This window comes from Miscanthus floridulus, chromosome 8 (genome assembly GCF_019320115.1).
Source record: "Miscanthus floridulus cultivar M001 chromosome 8, ASM1932011v1, whole genome shotgun sequence".
Classification (NCBI taxonomy): domain Eukaryota; kingdom Viridiplantae; phylum Streptophyta; class Magnoliopsida; order Poales; family Poaceae; genus Miscanthus; species Miscanthus floridulus.
The window spans coordinates 200,577,820-200,590,173 of record NC_089587.1 but is presented as its reverse complement, the minus strand read 5'-3'; the positions used below and the strand labels follow the sequence as shown (position 1 = coordinate 200,590,173).

At 46.9% G+C, this 12,354-nt stretch overlaps 1 protein-coding gene and 1 long non-coding RNA gene across 14 annotated transcripts; both read right to left on the bottom strand.

Annotated features, from left to right (window-relative positions):
- Positions 1–2,912: 2,912 nt before the first annotated feature.
- On the bottom strand, positions 2,913–5,697 carry LOC136474569 (uncharacterized). Of its 2 annotated transcripts, XM_066472136.1 has the most exons (6): positions 5,203–5,697; positions 4,570–4,967; positions 4,052–4,206; positions 3,789–3,966; positions 3,514–3,707; positions 2,913–3,442 (listed from the first exon to the last, which is right to left on the bottom strand). In XM_066472136.1, exons 3-6 carry the CDS (start codon positions 4,118–4,120, stop codon positions 3,206–3,208), a joined length of 678 nt encoding a protein of 225 aa, XP_066328233.1. In that variant the 5' UTR covers positions 4,121–4,206; positions 4,570–4,967; positions 5,203–5,697; the 3' UTR covers positions 2,913–3,205. The 2 variants fall into 2 exon arrangements, with proteins under 2 accessions (XP_066328233.1, XP_066328234.1); XM_066472137.1 differs by lacking the exon at positions 4,570–4,967.
- Positions 5,698–7,006: 1,309 nt separating this feature from the next.
- On the bottom strand, positions 7,007–9,653 carry LOC136474567 (uncharacterized). Of its 12 annotated transcripts, none has more exons than XR_010762955.1 (7): positions 9,353–9,653; positions 9,120–9,274; positions 8,438–8,990; positions 8,306–8,370; positions 7,566–7,629; positions 7,393–7,484; positions 7,007–7,300 (listed from the first exon to the last, which is right to left on the bottom strand). It is a non-coding gene; the product is annotated as an uncharacterized lncRNA (long non-coding RNA). The 12 variants fall into 12 exon arrangements; XR_010762952.1 differs by having other exon boundaries at positions 7,566–8,370; positions 8,438–8,552; positions 8,637–8,990; XR_010762950.1 differs by having other exon boundaries at positions 7,566–8,552; positions 8,637–8,671; positions 8,876–8,990.
- Between the last annotated feature and the right edge of the window lie 2,701 nt (positions 9,654–12,354).

Sequence of the window (12,354 nt, the reverse complement as noted above, 5' to 3'; positions counted from 1 at the left end):
GTCCACCTCTATTGGCTCCTGGGACAGGCTGATAGTATGTCCCACCTCCGCTGGCTCCCTAGACATACCCTCCCCTCCATGGGACGAGAAGGGTCCCAACGCCTACAAGGATGAACCGATGCCTGTCAGCGCATCCTTGTTCTCCATGTTATCCCACTCGATATCGTCGGTTATCATTTCTTCTTCGAGAGCCGCATGGACGGGTACTCGCCGACCCGATTGTTCCAAAGTTGGATGCCGGCGCACCCCATCGGCATGTGCAGCTCCTGCCTACCGCCCTTCTCCCTCTTCCTTTGGAGGCTGACGGTGAAGAAATACCTCCATAAGTCAAAGTGGGGGCAGATCCCTAGGAATCCTTCGCACAGCACGACGAACGCCACCATGTGCTGGATCCCGTTGGGATTGAAAGGCTGCAGCTCAATCTTGTAGAAGTGCAGCAGCCCCCAGAGGAATTTGTGGGTGGGGGTCGCAAGCCCACGCTCATGGAAGTGGGCGAACGACACCAAGTAGCCGTCGGGCGGCGACGACGAACCCTCGTCGTCGGGCAGCAACCACTCCTCGGCCAAGGTCCATGCATAGACAAGACCGCGACGGACGAGGCCCTCAATGCGCTGGAAGGTGATGTCGAAACGGCACCACGAATCCATTAGAGGTGGGAGCAGAGCTCAACGGCGGCGGAGATGCGGAGGCAGGACACCTAAGCGTTGGCGGCGACGGCGTGGCTACGGAGGCAAGGATGTAGGCGTGCGTATGAAACCCGGAGGGCTAACCCTTTGGTTTTATACGTCCCCTCGAAAAATGTGATGAACGTTTTGCCTCCTCGAACGGGCCCAGATCCGTCACAGCTAAGAGGGATACGGAGCTAAAAACGCTCCTACGGCCCGTCTAAGCCTAGGAGTTCGAAGGTTGGTCCACCGACGGGTTTGACGACCGCTCCAGGCACTTTTAGAGTGAGGGGTGGAAAGGGATGGGCCCGCTAGCGGCCAGTACCCGGGCGCACGAGCGCCGAGGGCGTCCCGGCCCATGTTCGAGCCTCGAGCGAATTCGATCCATGGTTTTTCCTCGAAGAAAGGCAGAGAGCTCTCAGGACCGATCGAACAGACCTGAGAACTATATGGATTGACCGCTGAGAATCTGGAGTGGGTCACTAGCTGACCCAAGCCGGACCCCACGAACGGGATGCCAGGGCCCCACTCGGACTAGCCTGTTAACAACTTACCGAGCACCATGGCTCGTCCATAGAGAAAAAATCATGGCACGGCTCAGCCCCTCCGTTTTTATCGAAAAAAAACACTTGAGGGAAGATGATCCGACCCTCGACCGGACCCCTGCTACGTGCGGGGGCTCGAGGAAAGTTGGACTCGCAAGGAGACCGAACGCACGGTCGCAGAACGACAGACCCCCGTAGGGGTCGAAATTAGGAAAGACCTTTTTCGACCCACTAAATCTCACGGCTATACCCCCGAGAGGCCCAATCACGACGAAAGGGAATCGCCATCCCCAGGACACGCCGTGGGCGACAAGAAAAGGCCAAGGCCCTCAGAGTCCTCCTGTTTAGAAAAGCCTTCGAAGGAGTATTCTACTCCTCCGCATGCTCGAAGGCTACTGTCGGAGACCAGTACTAGGGTACCCGAAGAGGATGAGCTAATGGTCATCACCATTGATTCAACAGAGCAATCAAGAGCGCGCCTAGGTGCGTGGGCTCCGCCTCGCCCGACCTCCGGGGACGGGCTCCTCCTCGCCCGACCCCCGAGGCCGCGATCTTCGCATCACCCGACCTCCGGGGGTGGGCTCCACCTCGCCCGACCCCGAGGCCGCGATCTCTGCCTCGCCCGACCCCGAGGTCGTGATCTCCGCCTCGCCCGACCCCGAGGTTGTGATCTTCGCCTAGCCTGACCCTTGGGTTTATGCTCCGCCTTGCCCGACCCCAAGACCGTGGGCTCCGCCTTGCCAGACCCCTTGGGTGCGGGCTTCGTCTCGCCCAACGGCGACCCATACCGCCGCCAACCGCTCCAGATCCAAGCGTATGGGCCTGGGTCAAAACTCTGACACCAAGGAAGAGACCGACACACCTAGTGGCGGAGCTGGGCTGGCCCAACGCCTAGGGCCACTCCATGGGCTTATTTTGGTAGATTAATTGGGCCTCTTTGGAACAGTGTGCTACAGTGTAGATAAAATGGGCCAACGCCTAGGGCTGTGGCCATAGTGGCCCTAGGCTTTCCTCCGCCTCTGGGACGCCCCGATGTAACCCGAGGCCACGACGGGCCATACCTGAGAATTCACATCAAAAACAGCGTCGGGCGTACCGGTGCTGTTCTGCCTAACCCTCGTACGAACACTGATAAACGCGTCAGTTCACCACGACGTCCGCCGGGATGAAGTGGAGCGCCATGATTGGCGAATGACGTCTGCGCATGGCGCCAGTGACGGACAGGACCGCGACGTGGAGCCATCCCTGTTGATGTCTGCAGTGTCGATGGGACCCGCACAAAGGAAAAGAAAGGCTCGACGGTCCTGGAGGCCTTCCTCTCTCTCGTTCTTCTCCTTTTCCTCCGCTATAACCCACGCTTTCTCTTGGCCTATAAAAGGGAAAGCGGGATGCCCCATGAAGGGGATCCCCGAACCGATCGACCCATCAAGATCCGATACAGATCCGCATAAGAGCACGACACGTACGCATAACTGAGCAGCGATCGAGCTCTCAGCACCCATTTACTCCTTTCACCAGAGACTTGGGATCATTTCCCTCTCTCGCCCGTTTGTAACCCCTACTACAAACTTTCGGTGCTAGTAACACGAGCAGCAGCGACGAACTGGACGTAGAGATTTTCTACCCGAACCAGTATAAACCTCGTGTCCTCTAAGCACACCATCTGAGCCAGACGCGCAATAATATAAATTTACCCGTCGGTGGTAACTCAAAACACTGACAATAATCTATTAACCCAATATAAAATTTTGGGTCCATGTTCAATTTCGAAATCTGATTTTTTTTTATTGATGATCAACAGAGCTAGCAATACCTGCAAGACACTACGGTCGATACTCCATCTCATCAACAGAACCATGAAATCCACGATCACTATCTGTGGGCAAATCATCTTCAGACTCTGCCTCACCATCACTATCGGTGGACAGCTCATCTTCAGACTCTGCCTCATCAACAGAACCAGGAAATCCATCACTATGTGCTGAGAACTCATGTTCAGATCCTCCATCCCCACCATTGTTCTTTGTCACTGCTATCATCTTCATGTGTCTCATCATCCGAGACATTGGGAGATCCCGAAGCATGTACATCCAACCATAATTCTTTGGAGCCTCCATCTCCTCCAATCTCCTTGCCAGAATCGACATAATGTCCATTTTCATCAATCTCCTTGCGCAACCCAGCTGCTTTCGAATCTCCTCCAGTCTTCTTGATAAAATCAAGATATACGGCCTGATTAACAAAACTGTAACCATGAGGATTCTGTAAACTAAAAAGAAAAAGGAAACGGCATCAAACAGGACCTGTTTCTTTATTTTCCATGCAGTGAAGTCCATATATTCATCGCTCCGCATCCTAACTTCATGGGAAAAACACTCAAGACATACGACTCCATGTTCCTCACAGAAGATTTTAATATCCATAAGAGAATCATGTAAGCTATGTAGGAGAGTTCGATCCTGGCTCAGGATGAACGCTGGCGAGCTTCCATTATCCTCTGCAAAAATTGCAGATGCAACTTTCACCAAGTGAACAAAAAAACTGAAGGTACATCTGACACAAACAATAACTTCCTTACCCGCCCAATATGGCAGTAGTATAAGAACAAGTTGCACCATCTTTCCATCAATTTCAAGAAATCTAAGTAACGCAGCCAGCTCAGCCAGAACCAGAACATTCTCAAGTTGAAACATAGACTTATTAGGTGGTCCAAATATTCTGGGCCACAGAGAGCATCTTGGACGAGGGTAAAAATCCTGTTCAATTGATATTCAAAGTCAGCAGATGTGTCGTATCAGATTATGTTAATGCCTTAGTCAAGGAAATAGAATAGGATTTTACCACTCCAATGGCTTCACCCTTGCATACGAGATCTTTTATGAAGAATTTAAACTCTTCACGAGTCACCATTTCACTAGGAATCTCAGATCATAAACATACAGACACCCAGTCATGCACCCGTGCTCCTCCTTCAACCCAAAAAAGGTAGTTCATGCCTGATCATGATGATGATGAGAGTAAGGAAACATTTAATCCCTTTGGTCATAATAATATAGTGATATATAGTCCATTAATAGGATTAACATGGTCTCCAATATGACACTTTTAGACAAGCTAAATTAATTATTAATTATCTTAGAAAAGGTTATATATTATGAATTCCACAGTGAGTCATGCTTTCAGAGTATTGATAATCAAAAGCTAAAACAAAAGTTTAACCAATAACAATGACGGATGGAACTGTATATATATGTGATCAAAGTATTGCTCAAAAGAACTCCGAAGGCGATGTAATGTAATAATATCGTCATCATAATTAGGAAAGGCGAGTGGAGAAGCGCGGAGGAACATAGTTTTACCGCAGTGCAGTAAGGTTCGGAACGGTTGTGGCAAGACGGTCAACTTTAAGTTGCCGCCGCCGTCAGTGTCAGGACCTTTGCTCGTCTGCTCGTCGGAGCGTTGCTCGACACGTAACTGGATGGCGGTGCTCCTACCAATCGGCAACTCCGCATCGCAGGATTCAGCGCGATTGCTCACCCCGGTGCGCAGCTTCTCGTCGTCGTGTCCCCTGATGCGCAGCTTCTCGAAGATGTCGCCGCGCCCGGAGAAGCTACAAGAGCCAGGATGCAGGGCCTCCGCACTCCACCACGGCAACTCCGCCCTCCGCACTCCACCACGGCAGCTCCTCCCTCCGCCTCCTTGCAGGATTCATTGTTTCCGCGTAGGCTTTCTGGGCCTCCGCGCTCCCCCACGCCGCCTTCAGGAGTTCCGTGAAAACGGATAGGATACGAATGGATATCATCCTACATTTATTTTTATATTTTTGTTCGGATTCGGATTCAAATATGGATATGATTGATATCGATATTATAAATATGTGATTTAAGGATTCGGATACGGTATCGAATGTTGAATATCCGAACTCGGATACGGACACATCTAAATTCCTCTAAACGGATTCAATTTCAAATACAGTAGAAAAATATCCGTACCGTTTTCATCCGGGAGTTCAGGTGCTCCTTCTCCAGGCGCCCTTTCCACTACTCTACACCTTCCACTTCTTCGTCGCCCAGTAGGCAGTAGTAGTCCGTGTTATTCGGCACCGCCGCGGTCGGCGAGCGCATCGCGTCTGTTCTGCTCTTATTCATGTGTGCGGCTCTGCGACTCAATATACACAAAGCCGTATGCGAGAAGAGTTCTCAAATAGGACGTCAAAGCCCAAGTTGGCCCATTAGGGCTAATTTGGCAGGCCGGGTTCCTGGTGGTTTCCTGGGCTGGAAAACCACGTGGCAATCTCCCTTGGGCCAATGGGCCGGGCTCTTTGGAAGACCACGTCAACGCCCGCTTCCCTTCGTTTTTTCCGCGACCCACGTCAGTCTCGTTGCTCATCATCATGGCTCACCCGTCCACGGCTGCAGCAGTGCCAAAAAGTGCAGACGAGCAAGCTCATTATTGCACAAACATCTCGGAACCCAAAAGACACAGGGTGTGTTTAGTTACTCAAAATCCAAACTTTGGCACTATGTAAAAAGAAGATTTCTCGTCACATTAAATTTGCGGTACATGCATAGAGTACGAAATGTTGACGAAATCAAAAACTAATTGCACAGTTTGGTTGTACTTTGCGAGACGAACGTTTTGAGCCTAATTAGTCAATGGTTGAACAATTATTACCAAATACAAACGAAATGCTACAGTGCGCTATAGGAAATTCGTCGGCGCCAAATTCGGCCGAACTAAAGAAGGCCATAGCAGTAAAAAGTTCCTAGTTTCCTTCAGGACTATATTCAATTTCTTTGAGGCTTTATTTAGATACCGTGAATTAAAACCAATATCTATAAAATACTGTTTTTTTATTGTTAGATTACTTTCTAATTCTTCCTAATTTCTGAAAACCAAACAGGGCCTAAGAGTAAATTGCATGCAGAGTACAAGAATTTGCAATTTACTCTTTCTTTAACAAAAGTTTGAGTGAGGTTGTCGTGTGGGACTTCGTTCTTGGTAAATTAAATGTTGAAAGTGGTTGATGTGTTTTTATCATTATCGGTGTCTACCTAATGCAATACTGATGTGCACAATAGAGTTTTTATCGTTATAGATGTTGATAGTGATTTTATTTAACCAAGACGCTGACCGTTGATTGTGGATACATGCTCGCGAGTGTTGCTCGATTACTGTACTAGCTAGCTAGGCTGCTAGGGCTCAGGGGTATCATATAAGAGTCCTTTGGGTTTGTTTAACTTATAAATCGTATTTTTTCAACCAACGAATAGTATTTTTCTCTCACACCATATCAGTCATAGCTTATCAGCCAAACAAGCCCGAACAAACCGGACACGAAGATCTTTAGTTTTCCTTCCGCCTTTACCAACAGTGACTCAAATGATTTGTATACTAGCTTCTCCCCCGCGCTTCGTCGCGGGATGGATTTTATGTGGCTGGTACGCACAACTAGAATACATAGATTATTCTTTAAGAGGACAGAGTAGGTTGGCGCGGTTCACTGGGCCCGCCGTGGTCCGTCGATTTTGTGTGTGCACTACGCTCTTAATGTTTTACGGGCTAATAGAACTGGTTGGTAAAGAGAAGTAAAATATCTAATCAAAACAATAAATACATGAAAATAAGGCAAACGATCTAAAGTATTGCATTCAAATTGGTAATCCATACACAGCACATACGTATGTTCCATCATAAGAAAGCACATACATATAGCCAAAGGATTAAAAGTGAATCTGAGAACAGATACTTATCATATGGGAAAACAATACATAAGACATTTGTAATTAAACAACATGAAAAATGTAGACCAATATATAATTATTTTATTTCTTGTTCTGTTGAAAGAGTATAGAATGTGACACAGTAAGTTCTCTGTTAATAGAAGTGGGGTGTTCGGCTGGTACAGATTTCTACTGTAGTTCGACTGATTTTGGGTGATTCAATAGTGTTCTTTGAGAGATAATAAGCTGAAACAAGGTGAAAATATCCTTTATCCAAGGACGTTGTGACGGAAGACAGAAACTGCTGCATTCTTGAAGCACGGAACATCTATAACTTAGGAGACCTTTGAAATCACATCAGCAGCTACTGCCACATAAGAAAAATATTGCTAATTAGGTCAAAGCAAAGTAGGCTGCATCTATTTGTTGACATAAATGGGCAGCATTAGTAATCTTAACTGGAAAACTCTGTAGCGTATTGTACTGTACACGATCATGGATACTGAAAGCATGTCATTGGTGGCACATACTGATGAACTTCATGATCATTTCTGCAAATTTGGATAAGAAAATTAATTACTCGATCTCAGGGAGTAAGATGGTAGACAACTCTGTAGTGTATTGTACTGTACATGGTCATGGATACTGCAACCATATGTCATTGGTGGCACATACTGATGAGCTTCATGATCATTTCTGCAAATTTGGATAACAAAACTAATTACTCGATCTCGGAGAGTAAGATTTGTATGGTGTGTATATCCCTGTTGTAGAGCATTAACCAAACTCTAAAATTAGATATCACATGACCCGAAATATACAGTGTCCACCTTGCCTGCATTTACTTGACTAATTAGATACTGTGAGAAATATATCACTGTAAATTAGCGGAGAAGGTAACATTATAACTAAGCAGCATAATGATATAACGTTCATTGACCTCAATATTTATAAGCTCTTCTGCAGACAGTAAATAATCTAGATGTTAAACATTTAAGCATGAGATCCGTCACTGTAACTTCAGTGAAGCAAATGAACATGGCCACATCGGCAGCCTACGCCGTGGCCATGGCAAAGCAACATTGATATCATTAAATGGTAAACTATTGACGAAACAAAGTGTTCGTATGAGTCAAAAAATAAGAAATATTTGTGGACCAGACAGTATCGAGAGTATTTGGGAGACAGAAAAAAGGACAATGGCAATAATAACCATTGTGTTCGGTTACATAATCTATCGATATGTATCAACACTTGTGAACAAATAGTACACTATATAATACATAAATAATAATAGAAAATTCCATTAGTAACTAACAATAGCACAGATAAGTAAATACATGTATAGGAAGATCAGGAATATGACATTAACTGAGGTATGCACTGGAGTCCTGGAGCAGATCAAAATTCTCAGCGGAAAAAATAAAGGCTGGAGTCCTGGGGCAGATCAAAATTCTCAGCGGAAAAAATAAAGGCAGGTTCAATCAATGATCAAAGTCCTTACCTCGTCCTTGTCGATCTTGAAGTATCAAACAAATTTTATACAACTTTTGGTCTTCCTTCTGTTGAAACTTTATACGAAACCTCATCAGCATCTTGCATCACTCCTTCAGTGGTCCCTGGAATTAAGCATTGCAAATCTATATATAAGAACCTAATCTAAGCATATGAACAGAACCTTCTGTTGAAACTTTATACGAAACCTCATCAGCATCTTGCATCACTCCTTCAGTGGTCCCTGAAATTAAGCATTGCAAATCTATATATAAGAATCTAATCTAAGCATATGAACAGAAACAGGAACATATCAACAGAAACAGGCACTACGAGGCATAAAAAGCGTAACAGTATCTGAATCTGTTTTTGCATCTTTTCATGTCAAGTCTGGTTGTGAATGGCTAATTGGAAAAGAAAAACACAAGAATTCCAAAGTGCACTGAACTGCTAGCTGCAGAAATGAATCTTCGCAGCACCCAAACTGGAGAATGCATGGATAGTCATGATAGCATACGCCTGCAGCTATATAAAATTGATATGAATCGTCGCAGCACCCAAACCTGAGGATCCATGAATACATCAGGAAACGAAGACATAACAATCTAATGAAAGGCAGAGGGCAATTCTGAAGAAGAATGCACAACATGAGGGGAGCTGTAGACCATAACTCCATATAAGATCAGCAATACCTAGATCTGCTCGCGTCGGAGGCATCGCGCGAGCCGGTGGTAGCGTCGCCGGCTGTTGGGCTGCGCCGTCAGGCCGCACGAGCCGGCTGCGGGGGTGCCTGCGCCTGGGCTGCGTCGCTAGAGATTGACCCGGCCGTCACCGCGCGCGCCGAGACCTGCGAGACGGAGGAGACGGGGGATGAAGGATCTGGGGCAACAGGCAGGGGACGGAGGAGGAGACGAGGGTGAGTTACCGCGAAATCCAACCGCCCGGGCCATCGCCGACGGAGAAGAAGAGGCGATGCGCCACGTGCAGGAGCAGCCACCACTGAGCGTCGCCGCCGACAGAGAGGAAGAAGCAACTGGCGGCATCCGCTGGGCCGCCTGGTGCGGAGCGGCCGTGCCGCCGGGGGTCGGCCGGCGCTTGGCCGAGGAGCGGTGGAAAAGAGGCGGCGCCGTACTGAGCGGAGGAGGCGATGGAAAATTGGGAATTGGGATTGGGAGAGGTGGATGGAAGCCGGCCGCGTGCTGTGCGGCGTGCGGGTAGGGTCGGGGGTGGGGGCGTGGTTAGGGGCTACAAACGTTTCTGGAAGGAACACGCGGACGGCTGGTGTGGCTGAGCAAACCAACGGACGACTGCGATGGAGTAGGCAACAGTTCGGATGAACAGTGGAACAGTGCGGGGTGGTCTAAGAAACAAAAAAAATTTGTATGAATGAAAGAATATGAACGAACGAACGAAGTTCTTTAGTTTTCCTTCCGCCTTACCAACAGTGACTCAAATGAACAGTCCTACAGTCTCTCCTCTATCCGCAACCAACGGATTCAGCCGCCGCCGCTGCATCCCGACCCTCTGTTCCAGGGTAGTGGCCCTCCGCGTCACCTTCGACCCGTGGCCGCTGCCATCGCTCGCTCCTCTCTTCCTTTGCTTTCCCTGCTCGCAGATGCCGCTGACGCGGACGCCGCAGAGCTCCGCGCCGTCTTCCTCTCCCTAGCCGCGACGCACACGCCTTTGGTTCTCCGTCTTCTCCCGTGTTCGATTTGCTTTCCTTTGATTCTCCATCGTCTCCTGCACCTTGCCCTCTCCGCTCCCGGTCGCCGCCCAGCCGTCATCTTCGCCGACCAGCCCGGTTGCTCCTCCCCTTCACAGATACTACGGCAGCCCCGCCAATACCAGATCTGCCTAACACGAAGGGGAGTGGGGCAGCGATGGACAGCGTTCTCCGGTGGCAACGACTCGGCCACTGCCGCCTCCTCCTCCTCCCTACGCTAGGTGCCTAGCCCTTCATCTTCGGCACTTTCGCCGGTGACGAGCACCAAACAGGTACACGCGGACTTCTCTTCTGTTCTTGCTGTGCGAAATCGACCACCCAGACCCTAGCTATTTGCTGCTATGATTTCTTCGGTTTGGGTGTTTCGAGGTTGTCGCGCTGATTTGTGTCCATTTGCTGATTGGAATTGAATTATTGTTGGAACCCTACAAGATAAGAACGACGCCGATGAGGAGGATCCACTGCCCTCACGAAGGGACAGTGACGATATGGTTCAAGAATGGCGATGACGACGACCATGGTGACAGTCTGATTTTTTATCGCAATTTCTTCATGCTGCCGACTGTGACTCGTGCTGGTTGTGGGATGTGTGCTTTTCCACCGTCAGGAAGTTGTTTTGCTTCCTTATTATTCGAATTATTCAGTCTTTTATGGTTTCAAAAAATCCCCAATCCATCGTCCATACATAGCAGTTTGGTCAGTGCTTGCAGTAGTGATGATTATTATGATATAGGCTCAATGTTCTTCTAATTTGTTATGGTCTTCTACCCTTAATCCTAGGTGTGCTGATTTTCACACCCAAGAAATACGAATATAGCTTATGCTCCCTTCTCTTCCTGGTGCTCAACATCAACTTTTTTGCTCTCGCAATTACCTTATGAGCATACCTGTACTTCTTTTAGTTACTTACGTCTTAGTTTTGTGTCTATTTTCATCGTGTTTCCTTTATACTGCAGGCAGCTCTGTTCATGGTTTCTAAGATGCTTTTGCCCTTATTATTGAAGAACTAAAGTTATTTATTTTATTGCTGCTTAACCATTATAGCTGGTCCTGATAGCTAATCTTTCGTGCAGCCCTGCTGACTACACTGTCCATGCCACAGAGCCCGTTAAAGAAATCTGAAAGAGATCTCTCATCTCCCTCATAAACGAAAAGCTTCCATTCAGAGTCATCGGTGTTCGGGTCAGCTCAATGTTACCTTCCCATCTTTGTTCCTCTCCTAGGAAACCATGAAGGCGTACATTTAATTTGTTAGAATCCACGTATTATAGACATTATTATTTTTTGTTACCCCTTGCTATAGAATGCCATGCCACCAAGAATGAACATCAGGATCCCAAATGACCCACCATGAAGCACTGAGGCGTCATCGTGCAATGCATCCTGATAGTACACCTATCTCTATTTCTGATGGTGCCATCTCTCTTCATGCTACCTGGTTCACATCTCTCCTCAAGGTATTCCTGTTGTTGCTCTCCAGCGAAATGCATGTTCAGGCCACAAACAAATGTTGCAGCATTATCTTCCAGACTTAACCCCCTCCAATTGACCCAATACCTTTTAATGCTACCTCATATAGTTTCCAGGAGATGAAACATCCGTTGCTTCTGCGATATGTCAAAAAAGTAGAGCAGGTATGATTCTCAAGTGTAACGGTCAATTTTTGCCCTACACATGTGGTGCTCATCTAATCATTTGAGTTCCCCTCAACACATGTTATTAGGCCAGTTATTTTCATATCTATTATCGGTTATATTTGCAGAAATCGATGCAAATTCAGGTGGGAAAATCCTCCTTGACCATTCAAACAAAGGTAAATCCAATATGACTGCTAAATTGTGTGGTTGTAGTATAGGTGATTGGGTGATATATAATTTGGAGGCGTGAAGCAACTAGAAACATTGAAATTGAAATGAATTGTATCTATCAGTATACAAGGATTTAAATTGTCTTTTCACCTTTAATACATACACCCTATATTGCATTGTTTACCTCTAATCAGAACTATTATTTGTTGTGCATAATGTGCAATAAGTAAGCTATTTTAGAATTATCCTAGATCAGACTTTTCTAATTCTGACAAAAAGGTGTAAACATCGACTATAATATATACCAAATAACCCTTTTTAACCCTATATGCTAGGGAAACCATTACACCAAACATATCGATGAAATACACATTGTGTTCCATTTCTTTTTTACAT